The sequence below is a fragment of the Choloepus didactylus genome, chromosome 13 (genome assembly GCF_015220235.1).
Source record: "Choloepus didactylus isolate mChoDid1 chromosome 13, mChoDid1.pri, whole genome shotgun sequence".
In the NCBI taxonomy this organism is placed as follows: domain Eukaryota; kingdom Metazoa; phylum Chordata; class Mammalia; order Pilosa; family Megalonychidae; genus Choloepus; species Choloepus didactylus.
Window position 1 is genome coordinate 95,480,749 of NC_051319.1, and position 26,929 is coordinate 95,507,677.

Here is a 26,929-nt window from a genome sequence, read left to right on the forward strand (position 1 = left end):
TCCTGGTCCATTCAGAGACACAGTTCAACTTATATTCTTGAAATTCAAGAACACATAAATACCACCTTTATTGAATCTGATCAACTCATCTTTCTATCTTTCTACAAGAAGAATTTTACACGTATCTTTAGAGGTGAAGATCAGGTCTCTTCTCTAGAATGCAGTTTCTAGATTGTAGCATTTTTGACTTGAGCTTTCTTCATGTCCTCTATAGGAAATTAATGAATGGCCATAATTACGGTCTTAACATTACCAATTTTCCCCACATCTGATTTTTGTAATAGGGTACAATCAGGTACATGTAATTTCAAAGGAGATTATATATGTAATTTGTGCCACTATTGGGCTAACCATTCGGTTCATATTTTTAAAATTTTACAAGCTATAGTAAAAATGCCCATCATTTATGTAATTAAGACTTTCCTATTGTCTTTGATAAAAAGTTGAATACCACACTAGGAACATGATTTCGCTTGTAAACTTTTATCAACAGAGATGTAATCCCAAAACTCATCAAAAATTGGGTTTGTGGTATTTACTAAAGCTTGAGTTAATATTGGGGCTTTTCTACGTTCAGTTCATTCTTATACCTTCACCACTGTATGAATTCTTTGATGTACAGTAAGTTGTGACTTCTGGATGAATGCTTTCCCACATATACCACATTGATAGGGCTTTTCCCCAGTATGAATTCTCCTATGAACAACAAGGTCTGACTTCTGGGAAAAGGCCTTTCCACATTCATCACATACGAAAGGTTTCTCTCCTGTATGAACTCGCTGATGTCCTGGGAGATGGGACTTCTGTGAGAAGGCTTTCCCACATTGAGTACATACATAAGGCTTCTCTCCTGTGTGAACTCTCTGATGTCCAATGAGATGTGACTGCTGACAGAAGGCTTTTCCACACTCACTGCATTTATAAGGTTTCTCTCCAGTATGTGTTCTCTGATGTATGATGAGCTGTGACTTCCGGGAGAAGGTCTTCCCACATTCAATACATTCATAGGGTTTATCCCCAGTATGAATTATTTGATGTATGATGAGTTCTGACTTCCTGCTGAAGGTTTCTCCACATTGAGCACATTTGTAGGGTTTCTCCCCAGTGTGAATTCTTTTATGTATAATGAGGTGAGACTTCTCACAAAAGGCTTTCCCACATTCAGTGCACTCAAATGGTTTCTCTCCAGTATGAGCTCTATGATGCATAATAAGCTGTGACTTCTGGGAGAAGGCCTTTCCACACTGACTACATTCATATGGTTTTTCTCCAGTATGAATTCTTTGATGTATAATAAGAGGTGACTTCTGGGAAAAGGCTTTCCCACATTCACTACATTCATATGGTTTTTCCCCAGAATGAACTCTCTGGTGTATAATAAGGGATGACTTCTGAGAGAAGGCTTTTCCACATTCAGAACATTCATAAGGTTTTTCCCCAGTATGAGTTCTCTGATGTACAATTAAATGTGACTTCTCACTGAAGGCTTTTCCACATGCATCACAATCATAGGGTTTCTCTCCAGTATGAATTCTTTGATGTATAATGAGCTGTGACTTTTTGAGAAAGCTTTTTCCACATTCAATACACACAACACAGGTCTTCTCCCCAGTTTCAACATTCATATATTGAATAAGAGATTGTTTACTGCTGAGAATGTTTCCACAATGTTTCCCTTCAGAGTGTTTCACTCCATTATGAATCTTCTCATGCTTAGAATGGGAAGAATTGTAGCTAGATGTGATCCCACACCCAAGATTCTCATCAGTGTTTTTTGTCACATAACTCCTATTAGAACTACTCAGGTTTATATTAGGCTTCAAGCCCTTTTCAAATGAATCAGAATTATTATACAGTTTTTGTCTTGAAATATCTGGGTCTGTGCACTCATGAAATATTTTTCCAAATGCATTATATGTACGGCATGACTCCTCAGTAACTGCTTTGTTCTTGATGATTTTAACTGGCAAGAAAATTCTGTCTTGTATTTCCTGATCTCTATCTGGCTGGTCATCACCTTGCCAAACTTTTAAAATGGAGTACGACAAATGATCCGTTGTGACATTTTCCATTATTTCCTTAGGGAAGAAAGCATATTCAAAAATACCCAGTTGAGGGGTGTCAAGTCTACTCTCTTTGTCTGAAAAAATAAAAAGATGAAATCAAATAGATATAAAGAAGAATAGTAAAAGAAAGAAGAGGTAGAATGAATGGATTATCCAAAATGGTCTATGAGTAAAGAACTGGGAAGAAGTCAAGTCATTTAGAAGCACAGAAAAACACGTTAAGTTTATCAATGAATAAATAAACAAAGATAGACTTTACTTTCAATAATGTTCGCATGAGATGGTCACTGATTTCATCCCCCTCAGAAAACAAGTATAAAAAAGAATAAAATTATTAAAACAGTAAATTCAGGGCACTGGAAAATGACCAAAGGCAGGCCACATGTTGAAAAGTGATTATTCATCACAAACTGCCGCTTTAATGGGTAAAAATGGGGAGTTTGGGGCCTTTTTCCTGGCCTTCCCCATCCACCCCATTCCCAACTTATATGGCATTAACAGACACAGATAGCAAACTTGGTTTGAGACTGAAGGTAGAGCAGCTAGAAATTTAACAGGGAGAATTTGGAAGCAAAAGAGTCCTTAAAGAGCTGAGATAATAAACTCACCACACATCCCCACTTGACTGCTAAAATACAAGCGCAAGGAGATCCCAGACAGCCTAGCAATGATCAAAAGCCAAGGGAGACTTGTGAACTTGCTATAATCTTGAAGCATTCCAACCTACATGCAACTCAGGCAGTAAAGTGTGGAAGCCTTTCTGCTTCTTTTAGATACCTAGTAAAATCTCTGTGCAAATCACTAGCTCACCTATAAATTAGGTATGTACAAGAGAGTCCTTTAGGGAGTCAGACAAAAAAAAACACACAAAAAACTGAGCATAGACATTAACCATGGCACACTATAGGGGATACAAATGTCATAATGTGAGTCCATGCAAGTTAATTGCCTCTAAAACAAAAATTCAACAACCCTCAAAAGAATAAGAAGAATCTATAGCTGCTACAATTGTCCAAAATGTTCAGTTTTCAATAAAAAATTACTTGACATCCAAAGAAAGTTGACATGCCTCTAAAACAAAAATTCAACAACCCTCAAAAGAATAAGAAGAATCCATAGCTACCACAATTGTCTAAAATGTTCAGTTTTCAATAAAAAATTACTTGACATGCAAAAAAATCAGTCACTAGAAACTGACTCCAAGTGGGTTCAGATGTTTAGCATACAAAGATTTTTAAGAAGCTATTATAAACCTGTTAAAACAATTAAAGGAAAACATGCTAAGGAATAAGTGAGCAAATAGATAATTTCAATGGAGAAGGAAATTACATAAATGAACTAATTTGACCTATGAATAGGCAGGTAGAGCGAATTTTAAGTGTAATAAAAATATTCTGTTGTGGTGGTGAACTTTATTTCATGTAAATTTAAAAATAAGTTTTAACAGTAATAAAAAAAATGGAAATTCCAGAGCCAAAATAAAAAATTGGCTAGATGTGCTCATTAGCAGATTTGAGAAGGCAGAAGACAAAATCAGTGACATGAATATGTATCACTAAGAAATTATCCACTCTATAGAAAAAAGAGAAAAAAGATTTAAGAAAAATAAACATAATTTCATACATATGAGGAATAATAAGAAGCAATTTGGCATGTATAACTGGAGTGCCAGAAAGAGGGAGAAGGCAGAAAAATATTTGAAGAATGTCTGAAAAATCACCAAATTTGGTGAAAAACAACTTACAGAAGCAAGGAACTCAATGAACCACAAGTAGGGTACCTACACATAAAGACACCTCATAACCAAATTGCTGTGAAAGCAGCAATAAAAATGACACATCACACATTAAAAAAAATAATAGGAATGTCAGTTGACTTCTTGACAGAAAAACAGGGGGCCAGGAAACAATGGATTGACATACTCAAAGTGCTAAGATAAATCAACATATGAACCAAGAATTCTATGTTCAGTGAAACTTTCCTTTCAAAATGATGGCAAAACAAAGACATTTCCAGATAAACAAAAATAAATTGCTTGCAGATGTGTTCTACAGAAAATACTATAGAAACTCTTGCTGACTGAAGAAAAATGATACCAGAAGATAATTCAAATCCACAGGACACTAGAAATAAATATATACATATGTGGTCAAATACAAGGGATTTTGTACAGGAGCATTTTTTTCTCTTTTCTTCTAATTTCTTAAAAAGCCTTTTTAAAGCAAAAGTTATAACCCTGTATTGTTAAATTTATGACAAATATAAATGTAAAATATATGACTACAAGAGAGTAAAGGAACACAGGATGGGTTGAGGTAGGAGTGGAGAAAGCTATGTTGGTGAAAAGTTTCTAAATTTTTCTGGAAAAAAAAAACATTATTAACTTGAAGTAAGTGTGAGTAGTTAAAGATCATATTGTAATCCCTAGAGCAACTCCCTCACTCACACATATATACAAATACACACAAAGAATTGTGCTAAAAATTCAACAGACAAATTAAGATGGCATACTAAAAATATTCTTTAAACACAAAATAAGACAGTAAAAAAGAACGAAAACCAAAAAAGATATTAGAGAAATAAAAAACAAAGAGCACAATGGCAAACCTAAATCAAAGCAATCTGAAAATTACATTAACTGGGAATCGAATAACACTCCGATCAAAAGACAGAAATTGTCAGACTGGGTAAGAGAATAAGGGATTCACTTTATATTAAAAGACACAAGCAATCTATGAATAAACTTAACCAAAGATGTAAAGGACCTATATTCAGAAAACCACAGAACATTGCTAAAAGAATTAAAGAAGCCTTAAAAAAAATGGAAGGGCATTCTGTGTTAATGGATTGGAAGGCTAAATATCATTAAGATGTCAATTCTCTGCAAAATGATTTACAGATTCAATGTAATTCCAATCAAAATTCCAACAGCCTACTTTGCAGAAATGGAAAAGCCAATTAACAAATTTATTTGGAAGGGTAAGGAGACCCAAATAGCCAAAAACATCTTGAAAATGAAAAACAAAATCAGAAGACTCACACTTCCTGACTTTAAAGCACATTACAAAGCTACAGTGGTCAAAACAGCATGGTCCTGACACAAGGATAGATATATTGATAGATAAGCAGATATACTGATTTCAAGACCTACTATAAAGCTGTAATAACCAAAACAGTATGGTACTGGCATAAGAATAGACATACAGCTCAATGGAGAATTGAATTGAGAATCCAAAAATAGACCCACATTTATGTGATGAATTATCTTGCAAAAAAGATGCTGTGCCAATTTGGATGTATTATGTCCCCCAAAATGCCATTATCTTTGATGCAATTTTGTGGGGGCAGACATATTAGTGTTAATTAGGTTGGAACCTATTGGTTCAGTGTTTCCATGGAGATGTGACTCAATCAACTTTCATTGGATTATTTCCATGGAGGTGTTGCCCCACCCATTCAGGGTGGGTCTTTATTGGATCACTGAAGTACTTTAAAAAGAGCCACACAGGCCCAGACTCAGAGAGCAACTGAGAGTGACAGTCTGAAGAGGAGCTACAGCTAAGAGAGGATAAATGCCCCAAGAGCAACATTTTGGAGAACAACCTGGGAGCAAGCAGAGGCTAGCCATGTGCCTTCCTACCTGACAGAGGTTTTCTGGATGCCAATAGCCTTTCTCCAGTGAAGGTACCCTATTGTAGATGCCTTACTATGGACACTTTATGGCCTTAAGACTGTAACTGTGTAACCAAATAAACCCCCTTTATAAAAGCCAATTGATTTCTGGTGTTTTGTATAACGGCAGCATTAGCAAACCGGAACAGGTGCCCAGGTAATTCAATGAGCAAAGGACAGTCTTTTTTAGTAAATGGTTGGAGTAACTGGATAACTGTATGGAAGAAAAAGAACCTTGACCCTTTTCTTACACAAAACACAAAAATTAAATCAAAATTAATCAAAGTCCTACTGGTAAAAACTAAAATCATTAAGTTCAAGAAGATAAAATAGGGGAAAATCTTTGTGACCTTGAGTTAGATAAAGATTTCTTCAATAAGATAAATAAATGATTGGTCATAAAAGAAATTGATAAATTGTATTTCATCAAAATTAAAAACTTTTTCTCCTTAAGAATATGAAAAAGGAAGTCACAGTTTGGGAGAAAATACTTACAAAACATTGATATGACAAAGGAATATATAGAAAAACTCTTTTTTCTATTTGTTTTTTAATTCTGTTTTATTGAGATATATTCACACAAAAACTCTTATAGCTCTATATTAAGACAAAGGCTCAATTTCTCAAATGGGCAAAAAAAACTAAATACAAATGGCCAAAAGCACTGAAAGGATTCTCAACATCTTTAGTCTTTAGAGAAATGCAAATTAAAACCACAATGGACACCACTATACAGCCACTAGACTATCTACCCCCCCCCCAAAAAAAAGATAATACAAAATGCTGATGAGGATGTGAAGCAAATGGAACCCTCATACATTGCTAGTGGGAATGCAAAATGGTACAACAAATTTGGAAAACAGTTTGGCAACTTCATAAAAAAGTTAAATACAGGGCTTCAGGAAATTCGAATGGGAGAGGCAGGCCAAAGGTGGCAGTGAGATGGTTGCTGGGCCCCGGGCACAGCTAAGGCAATGCGAGATGGTGGTGGCAACCTCAGATGACATGATTCTATGTACAGAAAATCCCCTAAAATCTACAAAAAGCTACTAGAACTAATACATGAGTTCAGCAAAGTGGTGGGATATAAGATCAACACACAAAATTCACTAGTGTTTTTATACACTAATAATGAGTAACTTGAGGAAATCAAGAAAAAAAATCCATTTACAGTAGCAACTAAAGAATCAAATATCAAGGAATAATTTTAACCAAGGATGTAAAGGACTTATACACAGAAAACTACAAAACATTGCTAAAAGAAATGAAAGAGGACCTAAATAAATGGGAGGATGTTCCATGTTCATGGATTGGAAGACTAAATATTGTTAAGGTCTATTCTACCCAAACTGATTTACAGATTCAATGCAATCCCAATCAAAGTTCCAACAGCCTACTTTGCAGAAATGGAAAAGCTAATTAACAAAAATTTTTGGAAGGGTTAGGGGTCCTGTATAGCTAAAAAGAACAAAGTTGGAGTACTCACATTTCCTGACATTAAAGCATATTACAGGGGAAACTAAGATGGCGGCTAGGTGAGACAGGGCAAAAAAACACCTCCGTGAAAAACACTAGATAAAAACCAGAAAGTGACCCAGAATACCGGTTACAGCGATGCGCCAGCTGGATGAGGTCTGCTAGTATCACAGGGGCCATATACTTGGTGAAACCAGGAGTCTGCATTCTGAAACAAGTGAGTAAGCTGACTGGAAGACCCGCAGCCGCGCGGCGCTGTGGGGAAGCCAGGGCTTGGCGTTTGGAGACCGACTGGCTCTTTAAAAAAAAAAAAAAAAGGGAAAAACCCAGGAGCAGCTGCAGTTGCGGGAGTGGGAACCACACAGTAAAACACAGCAAGAGGGGGCTGGGATGGCCTCTCGGTATCTGGCCTGGAGGATAGTCCGCTGCAGATACCCTTGTGGCCGGGGGAACGGAGAGGAGAGCCAGAAGCTGAAAGAAACCCCATGGCTCGCAGCTGGCTCCCTAGAGGGCTGGATAAACTCCTGCCCAGGGCTGTGCCCACAGCCCAGAGCCCTGCCAGTTGTCCCAGAGCTGGGAAGGAGGAACTGTGCGAGGAGGAGGGGGTTTAGAAGCCCCGTTCGGCAATCTTTGCATCAGGCTGAGAGCATCGCTGCATGGCCCGGCAGCCTGGGGCTTCCCTTGAAGGATGGCGCACACTTGTGAGGTAGCATGGCATTCCCTCGGCAGAGCTCCTGGAGGATCACGGCTGGGAGGGGGGACCCGCTCGGAGAACCCAGGGACACTACGCTAAGTCTGGTAGTTTGTGGAACAGCAAGAGAGAGGGTCTGGGGCTGAAATGAAATGAAGGCTTGGATTCTTGCGGCAGCCTTGAATCTCTGGGAGCTGGGGGATTTGAATATTGAAGCTGCCCTTCCTCCCTGGCCACCCGTACACACGCCCCACATTCAGGGTGGACAGCTCCAGCAACACACCCAAACTGAGTTCTCCAACTGAACCCCACAAGAATCATTTCCCCACACACCGCGGGAACAAGGTTGAGAACTGACTTGAGGGGTGTGGTGACTCATGACGCCATCTGCTGGTTAGTTAGAGAAAGTGTACGTTACCAAACTGTGTTTCTGAAAAATTAGATTGGTATCTTTTTTTTACAACTTGAAAGAACCCTATCAAGCAGAGAAAATGCCAAGAGGCCAAAAACAACAGAAAATCTTAATGCATATGATAAAATCAGACGATATGGAGAATCCAACTCCAAACGCACAAATCAGGATATCAGAAGAGACTCAGTACTTGGCAGAATTAATCAAAGAACTACAATCGAGGAATTAAAACATGGCAAAGGATTTAAAGAACATCAAAAAGACCATGGCCCAGGATATAAGTGACATAAAGAAGACCCTAGAAGAGCATAAAGAAGACATTGCCCCTTTTTAGGTTCTAAAGAATTGGGGTAGCTGGGGGTGGATACCTGAAACTATCAAACTACAACCCAGAACCCATGGATCTCAAAGACAGTTGTATAAAAATGTAGTTTATGAGGGATGACAATGGGATTGGGAAAGCCATAAGGACCACACTCCACTTTGTCTAGTTTATGGATGGATGAGTAGAAAAATAGGGGAAGGAAACAAACAGACAAAGGTACCCAGTGTTCTTTTTTACTTCAATTGCTCTTTTTCACTCTAATTATTATTCTTGTTATTTTTGTGTGTGTGCTAATGAAGGTGTCAGGGATTGATTTAGGTGATGAATGTACAACTATGTAATGGTACTGTAAACAATCGAAAGTACGATTTGTTTTGTATGACTGCGTGGTATGTGAATATATCTCAATAAAATAAAAAAAAAAGACATTGCAAGAATAAATTTAAAAATAGAAGATCTTATGGAAATAAACTGTTGGCCAAGTTGAAGGGACTCTGGATATTCATGGTACAGGACTGGAGAGGGTTGAGCAACGTCTCAGTGTCCTAGAACACCACAGAACAGAAGATGAGGGAACAAGGGAAAGAATGGAGAAAAAAATCAAAGCGGTTGAGGTGGCTCTTGGGGATACGATAGATAAAATAAGGAGTCCAAACTTGGGACTCGTTGGTGTCCCAGAGGGGGAAGAGAAGAGTGGAGGTCTGGAGGGAGTATTCAAAGAAATTGTTGGGAAAAACTTCCCCAACCTTCTACATAATATCAATACATGGGGCATGGATGCCCAGCGAACTCCAAATAGAATAGATCCAAATAAACCCACTTTGAGACATATTCTGATCAGACTCTCAAATGCTGAGGAGAGGGAGTGGGTTCTGAAAGCAGCAAGAGAAAAGCAATTCACCACATACAGGGGAGGCAACATAAGACTAAGTTGTGACTGCTCAGCGATCACCGTGGAGGCGAGAGGGCAGTGGCATGACATATTTAAAATTCTGAGAGAAAAATTTCCAACCAAGAGTGCTTTGTCCAGCGGGGCTCTCCTTCGGATTTGGGGGAGAGCTTGAATTTTTCACAGACAAACAAATGCTGGGGGACTTTGCCAATAAAAGACCTGCCCTACTTCAGATTCTAAAGGGAGCCCTACCGACGGAAAAGTGAGGAAAGGAGAAAGAGATACAGAGAATTTTAACAGACATATATAGTACCTTATATCCCAAATCACCAGGACACTCATTTTTCTCTAGTGATCACGGATCTTTCTCCAGAAGGGACCATGGGCTGGGATGTGAAACAAGCCTCACGAAATTTAAAAAAAAAAAAAAATTGAATATACTCAGGGTGCATTCTCTGGCCACAATGGACTACAAATAGAAGTCAATAATTTTTGGACTGTAACTCCACTATTTACTTCCTACATGATGTAGAGTACACAGGCTCTAATGATGGATCAGTGGTTTTGGACTCAACGTAAAATGTGTGATTTTGGACAGCTATATTGAGAGGGGGAATGGAGGAATGTGGGAGCATGGTTTGTGTGTCCTATTGAGGTGGAGGTGGTGTCAAAGAAAAACAAGATTGTTATGGATTTAAGAGGTTAATTTTAAGCCCAACAGTAAACACAAAGAAATTATCAGAGAATATAACCATAGAGATGAAAAGTAGAGTATGGGTTAAGAGAAATGGGGGAAGGGGCAATGGGGAGTTAAGAAATGAGTGTAAGGTTGCTGTTTGAGGTGAAGGGAAATTTCTAGCAATGGAGGGTGGGAAGGTGATAGCATTACAACATTCTAAATGTGATTAATCCCACTAATGGAATCCTAGGGAGGGGGTGGAATGGGAAGATTTAGGCTGTATATATGTTTCCACAGTTGAGGAAAAAAAAACAGTCTAAATAGACAACAGTTGAATGCCAAGGATGACCCTGGATAGGATCGGACGATGGAGGACAAGAGGCTCAAAGGGACATAGTTGAGACATAAGGAACAGGAAATATAGAATGCAAGCTTTGCATCATTGTTGAATCTCTTGTACTTCTTAGCTGTGCTTAATGGGATTGCATAAAAGAATGTTCTTGTTCATGGGAATTGTATATGAGAATTACAGTGTTTGTTCAAGGATGTGTGCAGCTAGCTGTCATATGTTCAGAAGATAGAGCAATAGATGATGGATGATAGATAGGGAGAGAGGGAGGGAGGGAGGGAGGAAGGGAGGGAAAGAAATAGCAGTGGGACAACATGTTAAAGTTTGTGGATTGGGGGTATTGGGGGTATCGGGGGGTCAGGGAATGCTGGAGTTCTGTGTATGGGGTTTGTGTGGTTTTTGCAACTGTTCCTATAACTTTGAATTTATTCCAAAATAAAATGTTAAAAAAAAAAAATCGAAAGCATGGTCATGGGTTGAAAGACTTAAAACAGTGAAGATGGCATTACCTCCCAAACTGAACCACAGATTCAATACAATCCCTATCTGAATCCCAGCTTGCTTATTTGTAGAAATTAACAAGCTGATTCTAAAATTCATAGGAAATTACAAGGGATCCAGAATTGCCAGAAACAATCTTGGAAAAGAACAAAGTTGGAGGAATGACATTTCCAAAACTCAAAACTCACCTCAAACAAGAGTTCTCAAGAAGGTGTGGTATTGGCTTAAGGACAGATGTAGAGATCAATAGAACAGAATTGAGAATACAAAAATAAACCTATGTGGTCAACTGATTTTCAAAAAGGGTCCCAAGATAATTCAATGGGGAAAGAATAGTCTTTTCAATAAATGGTACAGGGACAACTGGATATCCACCTGCAAAAGAATGAAGTTAGATCCTTAACTTCACACCATATACAAAACTAACTCAAAATGATCAAAGACCTAAATGTAAGAGATAGAAAATTATAAAACTCTTAGAAGAGGACATAGGGGCAAATCTCCATGGCCTTGGATTTGACAATGGATTCTTAGATGTGACACCAAAATCATGAAAAATAAAAGGAAAAAAAATAGATAAATTTAATTACTTCATCAAAATTGAAAACATTTGTGAATCAAAAAACACTATCCAGAAAGTGAAACTACAACCCATAGAATGGGGATAAATATTTGCAAATCATATTTCTCATGAGGGTCTTGTATCTAGAATATACAAAGAACTCTTACAATTCAATAATTAAAAGACAATGTTCTGGTTTGCTAATGCTGCCATTATGCAAAATACCAGAAATGGATCAGCTTTTATGAAGGGGGTTTATTTGGTTACAAAATTAGAGTCTTAAGGCCATAAAGTGTCCAAGGTAGACATCAACAATAGGGTATCTTCACTGGAGAAAGGTCAATGACATCTGGAAAACCTCTGTCAGCTGGGAAGGTATGTGGCTGGGATCTACTGATCCCAGGTTATGTTCCAGCTCCACTCTCAGCTCCCGTGCATTCTTCAAAGTGTCTCTCTTGGCTGCAGCTGCACTGAGTTCCTTCTGTTTGTCAGCTCATTTATATGGCAGCAGTGATTTAACTAAGACCCACCAAGAATGGGTGAGGTAACACCTCTGTGGAAATTATCCGATCAAATGTCTTGCCCACAGTTGATTGAGTCACATCTCCATGGAAACACTCAATCAATACATTCTATCCTAATTAACACTAATACGTCTGCGCCCACAAGACTGCATCAAAGAACATGGCGTTTTGGGGGACATAATACATCCAAACCAGCACAGACAAATAGCCCAATTAAAAAGTGGGTAAAGGATCTGAATAGACTTTATCTAAAAATATATAAATGATCAATAAGAACATGAAAAGATACTCAACATTATCAGTCATCAGAGAAATGCAAATCAAAACCATGATGAGATACCATTTCACTTCTACTAGGTGGCTATAATGAAAGGGTCAGATAATAACAAGCGTTATCAGTATGTGGAGAACTCTGTACCCTCATACACTGATTGTGGGAATGTAAAATGGTGCAGTCACTTTAGAACATCTGGCAGTTCCTCAAACATAGAGTTACCATAAGACCCAGAAATTCCACTCTTAGGTATATACCCAAGAGAAATGAAAACATATGTCCACACAAAAACTTGGACACAAATGTTTATGGCAGCATTATGTATAAAAGCAAAAAGTGGAAACAATCCAAATGTCAATCAACTGATGAATGGATAAACAAAATACATCATATCCATATAATAAAATGTTATTCAGCCATAAACATGAAGTACTGATACATGTTACAACACAGATGAACTTTGAAACCATCATGCTAAGTCAAAGAAGCTTGTCACAAACGGTCACATATTATGAGTCCATTTATATGAAATGTCTAGAATAGGCAAATCCATAGAGGCAGAAAGTAGATTAGAGGTTGCTTAGGGGGGATCAGCTAAAAGGTAAGGGGTTGCTTTCTGAAGTGATGAAAAAGTTCTAAAACTGACTATGGTGGTGGTTGTACACATCTGTGAATATACTAAAAACCAGTGAATTGTACCTTTAAGTGGGTGAATAGTATGCTATGTGAATTATATCTCAAAGCTGTTTAAAATAACAAAAATTCAGCATACGGCTAATGAAAAGTTCACTATCTGTATTCATACCGTGTACCCCAGCTTAAAAACCACTACCCCTCAATAAATATCTTTTAATGAAGTCATGTAATACTAGTAATTTCTGCTAGAAAAGTCAAGTTTATTCTTAACTTCAAAGTTTTTTACATGTCCTCTTTCCCAGAGCCTGCCCTCTCACCTCCTCCTTCTTCCTATTCCACACTTAAAAGAGCAGCTGCTACATGCTGGGAAATATGTCTTCTTAAATTCTGCCACATCTCTTTAGGTTATAATTTTCACTGACTTTTAAAGCAGTAACTGTATTAGACATGTAACTTTATACAGCTGTGAATCTTGATACCTTGCCTTTCCAAGTACAATTATGTTCCTGAAAGACATTTGCTTTCTATTGCCTTTGAATCTCTCTTAGAAAGGCAGTAAGGACACAATTGTTAAGTGGCTCAGTAAGAAATATCTTGTATGTTGCTCACTAGGAATCAATTTGTTGTTGAATGCCTGTTACACGCTCAGCACAGGAGCCTGAGGAATAGAAGGTATCAATCTGGGCAGAGACATAAGTCTTAAGCCATCAGTCAATAAAAAACAAAAACAACCCAACTGAGATTTCATGTCCCTTATCTCACATCTGCTAGATTTTCACCTGGATAGAGCCAATTTGACATGTCTCTCTTTTTGATCCATGGCTCCTCTCCTTGTTCCAACTTGGAGATGACGTCTGGTTTAGCAACTGGATATCCTATTATTGGGAAATCACAAAGGAATTGGGTTGACTGCATTGAAGAAAGAATAGAAGGTGCACAATGAAGCTGTCCTGCTAACCCTCAAAAAAGTATTGACCTTCTACTGAATAAGACATAAAAGTTATTATATATGTCCCACCTGACCCAAACAAATGAGAAGGGAGAGGCAATGGATTAGACAATTCTGAGTAATGCAAGGAAGCCATCCTTACCCACTGAGACCAGGTGGCTATAGGTCTCCAACATCACATCCCTATACAGGGTCCTCTGAGCAGGGTCCAGTTGTTGCCACTCCTCCTGGGTGAAATCCACAGTCACATCCTCGAATGACACGGGACCCTGTAATAGCATATTCCTGTCCAATCTGAAATGATCATTCTCATCATTTTTTAAAACATTTTTTATTGTGAAATATATACATAGAACAAGTGATAACTTTCAAAGTATGATTTAACAAGTAGTTAGACAGCAAATTTCAAAGAATGTTATGAGTTACAGTTCCACAATTTCAGTTATTTCTTTATTGTGAAATATATATACAGAATGGTGATAACTTTCAAAGTACAATTTAATGATTCGTTATAGAGCAGATTTCAAAGAATGTTTTGAGTTACAGTTCTACCATTTCGGTTATTTCTTTCTAGCTATTCTAATACCCTAGCATCTAAAAAAAGGTATTAATATAAAGATTCAGTATTCATAATCCTTTGTTAAATCCTATCTTGTCTGTTGCTACTTGTTCCTCTCAGTTAATCATTTTCTCGATCTTCAGGGATGCCTAGCCATAATTTTTACTACATAGCATGCAAAACTACATACCCACTTCTACATCATAACTTTTGAGAAAAATGATGTAAGACTCTTTAGCAAAAAGAGCCAGACAACAAGAACAGAAAAGCAGAAAAAGACGTAATTATAAATGGGAATTTAATAAATAATAAAAGCAGCATTTCAAATGAGTGGATTATGCAGCAAATGGCACTGAGAAAACTGGATAGTCAATCAGGAACATAATAAAGTTGTGACTTCACATTTTAAAAACAATAGAATGGGGGGGCAGGGCAAGATGGCGAAGTGGTAAGGTGTACGTTTTAGTTATTCCTCCAGGGCAGTAGGTAGAAAGCTAGGACCTGCGTGGACCGGACACCGCAGAGCAATTTGACTTTGGGCATATGTCATGAACATGTGGAACAGCTGAGATCAGCGACATCTGTAAGTTTTCGTGGCCAGGGGACCTGCGCCCCTCCCTGCCAGGCTCAGTTCCATGGGAGGAGGGCCTGTCAGTGCCAGGAACGAGAAGGGAGAACTGCAGTTGCGGCCCTTATCAGAAACTCATTCTACTGATCCAAACTCCAAGCATAGATAGACTGAGACCATACACCAGAGAACCCGGGAGCAGCCAGCCCACCAGAGAGGAGAGAGGGATCGCAAAAACAGCAAGAAAAACCCAAAAATAAAATTGGAGGCTTTTTGGAGTTCTGGTGAACCTAAAAAAGGGAAGGGCAGAGCTCAGGCAGAGTCAGGCTCATATGCAAATCCAGAAGACGAGTTTCTTTGTCTGAAAAACTGGTTTCTCTGCTCCCTTGACCGTTCCTTAATGGCCCTAATTGCCTTGTCTCTCAGCTTTTCAATAACCCATTAGATCTGCAAGGAGGGCCTTTCCCCTTTTTTTTTTTGTTTAATCTTTTTCTCTTTTTCTAAAACAAGTACTCTAAGAAGTAAGAAGAGAGGCTCAAAGACTTGCAATTTGGGCAACTCAAGACAAGAGCAGAACTAAGAGAGCTCTGAGACACAAGGCAATAAGTCCAGTGGCTGAGAAAATTCACTAAACACCACAACTTCCCAAGAAAAGGGGGGCGTCCCCTCACAGCAATCTTCCCAGTAGGCAGGGAACACTCCTGCCAGGTGCCAGCTCCACAGCCCAGAGCTGCCCCAGACAACCCAGTGTGATGGGAAGTGCTTCCAACAACACACGCACACACCACAAAATTGGGCGTGGACATTAGCCTTCCCTGCACCCTCAGCTTGTTGTCCCAGAGTTGGGAAGGTGGAGCAGTGTGAATTAACACGCCCCATTCAGCTATCCTTTCAGCAGACTGGGAGCGTCCCTACGCAGCCCTGCAGCCCAGAACCGCCCTGGGGGGATGGCACTCAACAGAGGACCAGGGGGTGCACAGCCTGGAAGAGGGACCCACTCGCAAGTCTCAGGGGCCATATGCCAATACCAAGGACTTGTGGGTCAGCGGCAGAGACAAACTGTGGCAGGACTGAACTGAAGGATTAGACTATTGCAGCAGCTTTAAATCTACAGGAACACCAGGAAGATTTGATTGTTAGAGCCACCCCCCCTCCCTGACCGCCCAGACAGATGCCCCATATACAGGGTGGGCAACACCAACTACACACGCAAGCTTGGTACACCAATCGGACCCCACAAGACTCACTCCCCCACTCACCACAAAGACAAAGTGGCGGAGACTGGCTTGAGGGGAATAGGTGGCTTGTGGATGCCACCTGCTGGTTAGTTAGAGAAAGTGTACTCCATGAAGCTATAGCTATGACAAATTAGAGATAAGGGTTTTAATCGGTCTACAAATCCTAAAGAACCCTATCAAGTTAAGCAAATGCCAAGAGGCCAAAAACAACAGAAAATTTTAAAGCATATGAAAAAACCAGACGATATGGATAACCCAAGCCCAAGCACCCAAATCAAAAGATCAGAGGAGACACATACTTGGAGCAAATAATCAAAGAACTAAAGATGAACACTGAGACAATGGCACAGGATATAAAGGACATCAAGAAGACCCTAGAAGAGCATAAAGAAGAAATTGCAAGAATAAATAAAAAAAATAGACAATCTTATGGAAATTAAAGAAACTATTGACCAAATTAAAAAGATTCTGGATACTTATAGTACAAGACTAGAGGAAGCTGAACAACAATTCAGTGACCTGGAAGATGACAGAATGGAAAATGAAAGAACAAAAGAAAGAATGTGGAAAAAAATCAAAAAAATCGAAATGGACCTCAGGTATATGATAGATAATATAAAACATCCAAATATAAGACTCATTGGTGTTCCAGAAGGGGAAGAGAAGGGTAAAGGCCTAGGAAGAGTATTCAAAGAAATTGTTGGGGAAAACTTGCTAAATCTTCGAAACAACATAAATACACAAATCATAAATGCCCAGTGAACTCCAAATAGAGTAAATCCAAATAAACCCACTCTGAGACATATTCTGATCAGACTGTCAAATACGGAAGAGAAGGAGCAAGTTCTGAAAGCAGCAAGAGAAAAGCAATTCACCACATACAAAGGAAACAGCATAAGACTAAGTTGTGACTACTTAGCAGCCAAAATGGAGGCAAGAAGGCAGTGGCATGACATATTTAAAATTCTGAGTGAGAAAAACTGCCAACCAAGAATTCTTTATCCAGCAAAGCTCTTCTTCAAATTTGAGGGAGAGCTTAAATTTTTCTCTTGCTAACAAGAGACCTGCCCTACTTGAGATACTTAAAGGAGCCCTACCGACAGAGAAAGAAAGAAAGGAGAGAGAGATATGGAGAAAGGCTCAGTACTAAAGAGATTCAGTATGGGTACATTAAAGGACATTAACAGAGAGAGGGAAAAAATATGTATGACAAACATAAACCAAAGGATAAGATGGCTGAGTCAAGAAATGCCTTCATGGTAATAACGTTGAATGTAAATGGATTAAATTCCCCAATTAAAAGATACAGATTCACAGAATGGATTTGAAAAAATGAGCCATCAATATGTTGCAAACAGGAGACTCATCTTAAGACACAGGAACACAAAGAAATTGAAAGTGAAAGGATGGAAAAAAATATTTCATGCAAGCTACAGCCAAAAGAAAGCAGGAGTAACAATATTAATCTCAGATAAAATAGACTTTAAATGCAAGGATGTTATGAGAGACAAAGAAGGCCACTACATACTAATAAAAGGGGCAATTCAACAAGAAGAAATAACAATCATGAATGTTTATGCACCCAATCAAGGTGCCACAAAATACACGAGACAAACGCTGGAAAAACTAAAGGAAGCAATTGATGTTTCCACAATAATTGTGAGAGACTTCAACACATCACTCTCTCCTACAGATAGAACAACCAGACAGAAGACCAATAAGGAAACGGAAAACCTAAACAATCTGATAAATGAATTGGGTTTAACAGACATATATAGAACATTACATCCCGAATCACCAAGATACACATTCTTCTCTAGTGCTCATGGAACTTTCTCCAGAATACATCATATAATGGGACATAAAACAAGCCTCAATAAATTTTAAAAAATTGAAATTATTCAAAGCACATTCTCTGACCACAATGGAATACATTAGAAGTCAAAAACCATCAGAGACTTAGAAAATTCACAAATACCTGGAGGTTAAACAACACACTCCTAAACAATCAGTGGGTTAAAGAAGAACTAGCAAGAGAAATTGCTAAATATAGAGAGACGAATGAAAATGAGAACACAACATACCAAAATCTATGGGATGCAGCAAAAGCAGTGCTGAGGGGGAAATTTATAGCACTAAACACACATATTAAAAAGGAAGAAAGAGCCAAAATCAAAGAACTAATGGATCAACTGAAGAAGCTAGAAAATGAACAGCAAACCAATCCTAAACCAAGTAGAAGAAAAGCAATAACAAGGATTAAAGCAGAAATAAATGACATAGAGAATAAAAAAACAATAGAGAGGATAAATATCACCAAAAGTTGGTTCTTTGAGAAGATCAACAAGATTGACAAGCCCCTAGCTAGACTGACAAAATCAAAAAGAGAGAAGACCCATATAAACAAAATAATGAATGAGAAAGGTGACATTACTGCAGATTCCGAAGAAATTTAAAAAATTATAAGAGGATACTATGAACAACTGTATGCCAACAAACTGGATAATGTAGAGGAAATGGACAATTTCCTGGAAACATATGAACAACCAAGACTGACCAGAGAAGAAACAGAAGACCTCAGCCAACCAATCACAAGCAAAGAGATCCAATCAGTCATCAAAAAGCTTCCCACAAATAAATGCCCAGGGCCAGATGGCTTCACAGGGGAAGTCTACCAAACTTTCCAAAAAGAACTGACACCAATCTTACTTAAACTCTTTTAAAACATTGAAGAAAATGGAACACTACCTAACTCATTTTATGAAGCTAATATCAATCTAATACCAAAACCAGGCAAAGATGCTACAAAAAAGGAAAACTACAGGCCTATCTCCCTAATGAATATAGATGCAAAAATTCTCAACAAAATACTTGCAAATCGAATCCAAAGACGTATTTAAAAAATCATACACCATGCCCAAGTAGGGTTCATTCCAGGCATGCAAGGATGGTTCAACATAAGAAAATCAATCAATGTATTACAACACATTAACAAATCAAAAGAGAAAAATCAAATGATCAGCTCAATAGATGCTGAAAAAGCATTTGACAAAATACAACATCCCTTTTTGATAAAAACACTTCAAAAGGTAGGAATTGAAGGAAACTTCCTCAACATGATAAAGAGCATATATGAAAAACCCACAGCCAGCATAGTACTCAATGGTGAGAGACTGAAAGCCTTCCCTCTAAGATCAGGAACGAGACAAGGATGCCTGCTATCACCATTCTTACTCAACATTCTGCTGGAAGTGCTAGCCAGGGCAATCTGGCAAGACAAAGAAATAAAAGGCATCCAAATTGGAAAGCAAGAAGTAAAACTGTCATTGTTTGCAGATGATATGATCTTATATCTGGAAAACCCTGAGAAATCGACGTTACAGCTACTAAAGCTAATAAATTTAGCAAAGTAGCGGGATACAAGATTAATGCACATAAGTTAGTAACGTTTCTATATGCTAGAAATGAACAAACTGAAGAGACACTCAAGAAAAAGATACCATTTTCAATAGCAATGAAAAAAATCAAGTACCTAGGAATAAACTTAACCAAAGATGTGAAAGACCTATACAAAGAAAACTACATAACTCTACTAAAATAAATAGAAGGGGACTTTAAAAGATGGAAAAATATTCCATGTTTATGGAAAGGAAGGCTAAATGTCATTAAGATGTCAATTCTACCCAAACTCATCTATAGATTCAATGCAATCCCAATCAAAATCCCAACAATCTACTTTGCAGACGTGGAAAAGCTAGTAATCAAATTTATTTGGAAAGGGAAGATGCCTCAAATTGCTAAAGACACCCTAAAAAAGAAAAACAAAGTGGGAGGACTTACATTCCCTGACTTTGAAGCTTATTATAAAGCCACAGTTGTCAAAACAGCATGGTACTGGCACAAAGATAGACATATTGATCAACGGAATTGAACTGAGAATTCGGAGATAGATCCCCAGATCTATGACCGACTGATCTTTGATAAGGCCCCCAAAGTCACTGAACTGGGAAATAACAGTCTTTTCAACAAATGGGGCTGGGGGAGTTGGATATCCATATCCAAAAGAATGAAAGAGGACCCTTACCTCACACCCTACACAAAAATTAACTCAAAATGGATCAAAGATCTCAATATAAAAATTAGTACCATAAAACTCTCAGAAGATAATGTAGGGAAACATCAAGACCTTGTATTAGGTGGCCACTTCCTAGACTTTACAAAGCACAAGCAACAAAAGAAAAAATAGATAAATGGGAACTCCTTAAGCTTAGAAGTTTCTGTACCTCAAAGGAATTTCTCAAAAAGGTAAAGAGGCAGCCAACTCAATGGGAAAAATTTTTGGAAACCATGTATCTAGCAAAAGACTGATATCTTGCATATATAAAGAAATTCTACAGCTCAATGACGATAGTACAGACAGCCCAATTATAAAATGGGCAAAAGATATGAAAAGACAGTTCTCTGAAGAGGAAATACAAATGGCCAAGAAACACATGAAAAAATGTTCAGCTCCACTAGCTATTAGAGAGATGCAAATTAAGACCACAATGAGATACCATCTCACACCAATTAGAATGGCTGCCATTAAACAAACAGGAAACTACAGATGCTGGAAGGGATGTGGAGAAATTGGAAATCTTATTCATTGTTGGTGGGACTATATAATGGTTCATCCACTCTGGAAGTCAGTCTGGCAGTTCCTTAGAAAACTAGATATAGAGTTACCCTTTGATCCAGCGATTGCACTTCTCGGTGTGTACCTGGAAGATCTGAAAGCAGTGACACAAACAAATATCTGTACACCAATGTTCATAGCAGCATTATTCACAATTGCCAAGAGATGGAAACAACCCAAATGTCCTTCAACAGATGAGTAGATAAATAAAATGTGGTATATACACATGATGGAATAGTACGCAGCATTAAGAAGTAACGATGTAGTGAAACATATGACAACATGGATGAACCTTGAAGATGTAATGCTGAGCGAAATAAGCCAGGCACAAAAAGAGAAATATTATATGCTACCACTAATGTGAACATTGAAAAATGTAAAACAAATGGTTTATAATGTAGAATGTAGGGGAACTAGTGATAGAGAGCAATTAAGGGAGGGGGAACGATAATCCAATAAGAACAGATAAGCTATCGTGGGTAAGTTTAACGTTCTGGGAATGCCCAGGAATGACTATGGTCTGTTAATTTCTGATGGGTATAGTAGGAACAAGTTCACAGAAATGTTGCTATATTAGGTTACTTTCTTGGGATAGAGTAGGAACATGTTGGAAGTAAAGTAGTTATCTTAGGTTAGTTGTCTTTTTCTTACTCCCTTGTTATGGTTTGTTTGAAATGTTTTTTATTGTATGTTTTTTTAATTTTTTTTTATTTTTTGTATAGTTGATTAAAAAAAAGAGTTAATTAAAAAAAAAACAATGAAAAAAATATGCAGAGCCCCCTTGAGGAGCTGGCGGAGAATGCAGGGGTATTGGGCTTCCCCACTTCGATGGTTGCTGATGTGCTCACAGACATAGGGGACTGATGGTTTGATGGGTTGAGCCCTCTACCACAGGACTTGCCCTTGGGAAGACTGTTGCTGCAAAGGAGAGGCTAGGCCTCCCTATAATTGTGCCTAAGAGCCTCCTCCTGAATACCTCTTTGTTACTCAGATGTGGCCCTCTCTTTCTAGCTAAGCCAACTTGGCAGGTGAAATCACTGCCCTCCCCAGTACGTGGGATCAGATACCCAGGGGAGTGAATCTCCCTGGCAACGTGGAATATGACTCCCTGGGAGGAATCTAGACCTGGCATCGTGGGACGGAGAACATCTTCTTGACCAAAAGGGGGATGGGAAAGGAAATGGAGTAAGCTACAGTGGCTGAGAGATTCCAAAAGGAGCTGAGAGGTCACTCGGGTGGGCACTCTTATGCACAATATAGACAACCCTTTTTAAGTTCTAATGAATTGGAATAGCTAGCAGTAAATACCTGAAACAATCAAACTACAACCCAGAACCCATGAATCTTCAAGATGATTGTAAAGAAATGTAGCTTATGAGGGGTGACAATGGGATTGGGAAAGCCATATGGACCGCACTCCCCTTTGTCTAGTTTATGGATGGATGAGTAGAAAAATGGAAGAAGGAAACAAACAAACAAACAGACAAAGGCACCCAGTGTTCTTTTTACTTTAATTGCTCTTTTTCACTTTAATTATTATTCTTGTTATTTTTGTGTGTGTGGTAAGGAAGGTGTCAGGGAATGATTTTGATGATGAATGCACAACTATGTAATGGTACTGTCAACAACTGAATGTATGCTTTGTTTTGTATGACTGCATGGTATGTGAAAATATCTCAATAAAATGAATTAAAAAAAGAAAAAAATAGAATAAATAATTTCAAATGGAACAAAAATTTAAACATCACAAATTATAAATACTGTTTATTCTCAGAGGAGGGAGATTTTTAAATGTTTACACTATGTATAGATAATTTTGGTCAGGAAAAAAATATTAAAAAGACTTTATAAATGGCAGGACAGAGAAAGAACTTGCCTTAAGTTGGGGCAAACCCTGAGACTACAGTAAAGGCTATGGAGAGACAGAGACCCCTATTCTCCAAGTCTCTGCCAGAGAATTATGACTAAAGAACTACCTATTTGAGAGAAATATTTACTTTACAGATAAGTGGACATTTGTCATTCCATCTGACCTAAGTTTTACATCTGGATAAACTATACCATCAGAAACCTTTGAAACCACTTTGGTTCCCTAAGGAATAATGCTTACGGAGTTCAGCTCTGACATGATATCTGCCCTGTAAAGAAGTATTTTAAGTCACAGCTACAAGAAATCTGTTGCATTTACTACAGAAATGTTGATGAGAACATTGTATATGTTATTACCTAAAAGAAGACACAAAAAGGGAAATTTCTTTTAGTCCTACAGAGCAAGAAACATTTTCTTCCAATGGGAAATTTATCTGCTTTATCTTTATGGAAAACCCAATCATGTAACTGATGATGTTTGCTAGGAAGATCAGAAAAATGTGTAAATCAATTTATAAAAAATGGTTTCAGACAAGATTATCTGCATATTACCTACCAACTCTTTCCAGGTTTTGATCTTTATCCTCATTACCTTTTGTTCCCTAATCCTAATTTTAATCTAGCTGCAATATTCTACTTGATTGTATGAAAAACCAAGGGAAGAATAAAAAATGAACAAAGCAACTTACCTGAGACTTTGTCATTTTTGGCTTCTCCTGCAAAATAGCAGATGCCTGAAAAAGCAACACTAGTGACTAGAATGAAGTTTTCACAACCAGATCCAGACTGCAGTTTCCCCATTCACCAATCTAGAAACAATCACCACCAGAAGTCAGGTGAATGAAGAAGGTCATTTGGGCCTTACAGAAAGGTCAGCAAGTACCATGCGAAGGAGACATCAACCTTTAGTCCTTTTGTGACTATCATATGATTATATGGAACTTGGACAGGTTTTTAATTGGACAGATATAAAGATGTGTTTCCTAATGATTACTAACAACATATTGTTCCCCTTTGAACCAGCAACTCTACTTATAGAATGTGCTGGTTTGGATGTATTCTGTCCCCTAAAATGCCACATTCTTTAACGCATTCTTGTGGGGGCAGATATATTAGTGTTGATTAGGTTGGAATCCTTTGATTGTTTCCATGGAGATGTGAATCAATCAACTGTGGGTGAAATGTTTGATTAAATTATTTCCATGGAAGTATGGACCCTGCCCATTCAGTGTGGGTCTTGATTTAATAAATGGAGTCCTATAAAAGTGCTCACAAACAGAAGGACTTCAGAGCCGCTGAGAGTGACATTTTGGAGATGGAGGATGAAAGGAGACTTTTGCTGACAATTTGGAGACTCTATCCCAGAGTTTGCTCTGGAGAAGCAAAGTGAGGACAAAACGTCCCAAGAGCAACATTTTGAAGAATGCACAGGTGCTGTGAGAGAACCTGGAACACAACCCGGGATCAGCAGATGCCAGTCATGTGCCTTCGAAGCTAACAGAGGTTTTCTGGATGACATTGGCCTTCCTTCAGTGAAGGTATACTTGTGTTGATGCCTTAATTTGGACATTTTCATGGCCTTCAGACTGTAAATTTGTAACCAAATAACCCCTCTTTATATAAGCCAATCCATTTCTGGTATTTTGCATAATGGCACCATTAGCAAACCAGAGCATAGAACTTTATCATAAGGCAATAATCATGGATATATATATATAAAATATTTAACTGCAGATGGAACAACAGTTTACTGGCAATAAGAATGGGAATGTGACCAACTGGAAAACAGGAATGCATTCCTGATGCATTCCAATAATTATCCAAGACATCTCATATTTTCCCCCAATTTAGCACTCTCCTGCCAAATCCATATTCATGGACTAAAACATCGTTTTTAAGATGGGTTTTGTTTAAATGATTATTGCTCAGTTTCAACAGTTCAGTTGTCTGCATACAAAAATGCTGATAGGCTGGAACCACTGATAAAAGAGAATATACCAAATGCAGGAAGGTACTTACCTAGTAAATTCTTTTCAACCCCAGAATTGGTTGTGCAGACAGGGCTGAACTTGTTCAGAGGAAGTGGGAGCTCCCATGACAGGGAGACTGTGTCATATGAGGTGACCCAGGCTTTATCAAAGAACCCCTGGAAGGAAACAACCAAGAGAAACAGTCATGCTCATCTGTCTCTGGACACCCATCTCTGCAGTAAATAAACAGCAGGTGTTCAATAAATGTTTGTTGAACAGACTGTAGAATGATTTCAATAAATTTAGGAAGGGGCAGGGTTGAAGTCACACCTTTCATAATGAAAAAGAAAAGCGGCCCCTGATATCTGAGAGCTGGTGTGGCATTCAAAATTTCCTCTTTAACATAAATAATTTCACAGAGCATTGACATTGGACAAGGCCACTCTGTGACTATGATAGATCAAGACAAAAACAAGACCTCTCTAAAATCATTTCTAAACACAGAGAAAACAAGAACATTCTCCACGCCACAAAATACCAAACAACCCCCTCTCTCAGCTAACATGAGGACTGTTACTTCTTTACCTATTACAGCTTTTGCTTCAGCCTAGTCTTTCTTCATTCTATTTAGATTTATTAAAATTCCCAGTCACTGATTTACCCCTGCTTCCTGACAGCATCCCATTCAGAACTAGGCCTACTTCCTTAAATCCTTGCCCAAATACTGAAAGTCCTCTCTAACAGTCTCCTACTGAGCTACCCCCATCAGTCCCTTTGGTGTGCGTTCTTCCTTGCTTCCTGAGCAATAAACCCAACTAGTTCAACTACAGGGTGTTCTTGGTGGTCTTTGGCTAGAGGTAACAATAATAAACTTATTCCTTTAGATTTGTTTGGTTCAGTTTTCAAAAGGATGTTTACTTCTGTGAGGACACGAGTGATGGGGGACATGATGGTTTGAGAAAACATCTGAGGAGGTATTTGAACTTGAGGGACTAGCCTGGTCATCTGTGACCTACAGAGACTATAATGTGAGGCCTTTCCCAGTAAACTGGGGTTAACCTTTATCAGCTCCTGATCCCATTAACGACCCTACAAATCTCTGAATCCCCAGGCCCAGAAATCACAGATACCTCACAGCAACCTCCCGCCACTGAGGACACTGAACATACAGGTCCACAAACCGCAGGACACGCAGATACCCCCATCACTCAGACAGACCAGCTATCTCTGACCCACCGATCAGACAGCTCACCCTATAACTGATCCCCTTTCACCCTCAACATTCATCCCAGAGACTTCCCATCATTGACCTCACACGGTCACACACTCTCACGGACCCCCATTCCATTATCAATCCCAGACTTCCCCATCGCTCAACACATAAAACCCCCCCCTCTGACCCCAATTCGGTTATCAGGTCCCGATATTCAGTTATCAAACTGTCACATCCAGTTTGATGAACCCGCCCACTTCCAGTCGTTGACCGAAGCGCGCTGCTCTTGAGCCTGCGATGCTCCGGAGCCTGCGCTGTTCCCGATCAGGCGGTTTTGCCCATTCCGCAAGCTTCTAAGGCTTTGTCCTGAAGGCAATATGGCTGCTCCTACGCACTACTTCACTATGGGAGCCGCCATCTTGGGAGTTTGGTCAATTCCGTACAAGCGGAGAAATGCAATTTATTCCAATCCTAGAGATGGGGCTATTTCACCAGGATAGCGAAGTAAAGGAGGGGAGGAGGAAGATGACGGAAAAGAAAGTTAGGGCATAAACCAGTAAGGTGTAGACTTTTACAGAGAAATGGAGGAAGAAGTTGGAATGATACTCTCCTCAAGACTGCAAATGGTAAAAGAGGAAGACTTTGGAATGGTACAATCTTTCCGTAGGCGATTCTACTTGTTAAGAGCGAAAAGTGTTTATTAGCGCTGCAGCACCGTACCAGGAGATTCTCCTTGCTGAGGAGAAAAGATGGAATTGTACAGTCTTCTGGGAGTTTCAATCGTGGGATAGAGGGGTAAATGTGATGGAAGAGTTCACTAGGAAGTAGA

At 38.7% G+C, this 26,929-nt stretch overlaps 1 protein-coding gene across 3 annotated transcripts; it reads right to left on the minus strand.

The window, feature by feature from the left end:
• Positions 1 to 26: 26 nt before the first annotated feature.
• On the minus strand, positions 27 to 26,461 carry LOC119507961 (zinc finger protein 300-like). Of its 3 annotated transcripts, XM_037801319.1 has the most exons (6): positions 26,288 to 26,461; positions 24,937 to 25,063; positions 23,607 to 23,651; positions 14,151 to 14,277; positions 13,839 to 13,934; positions 27 to 2,140 (listed from the first exon to the last, which is right to left on the minus strand). In XM_037801319.1, the coding sequence occupies exons 3-6, from the start codon at positions 23,619 to 23,621 to the stop codon at positions 585 to 587; spliced, it is 1,794 nt and encodes a 597-aa protein (XP_037657247.1). In that variant the 5' UTR covers positions 23,622 to 23,651; positions 24,937 to 25,063; positions 26,288 to 26,461; the 3' UTR covers positions 27 to 584. The 3 variants fall into 3 exon arrangements, with proteins under 3 accessions (XP_037657247.1, XP_037657249.1, XP_037657248.1); XM_037801321.1 differs by lacking the exons at positions 24,937 to 25,063; positions 26,288 to 26,461 and adding an exon at positions 5,973 to 5,979 and having other exon boundaries at positions 13,822 to 13,934; positions 23,607 to 23,645; XM_037801320.1 differs by lacking the exons at positions 24,937 to 25,063; positions 26,288 to 26,461 and having other exon boundaries at positions 23,607 to 23,690.
• Between the last annotated feature and the right edge of the window lie 468 nt (positions 26,462 to 26,929).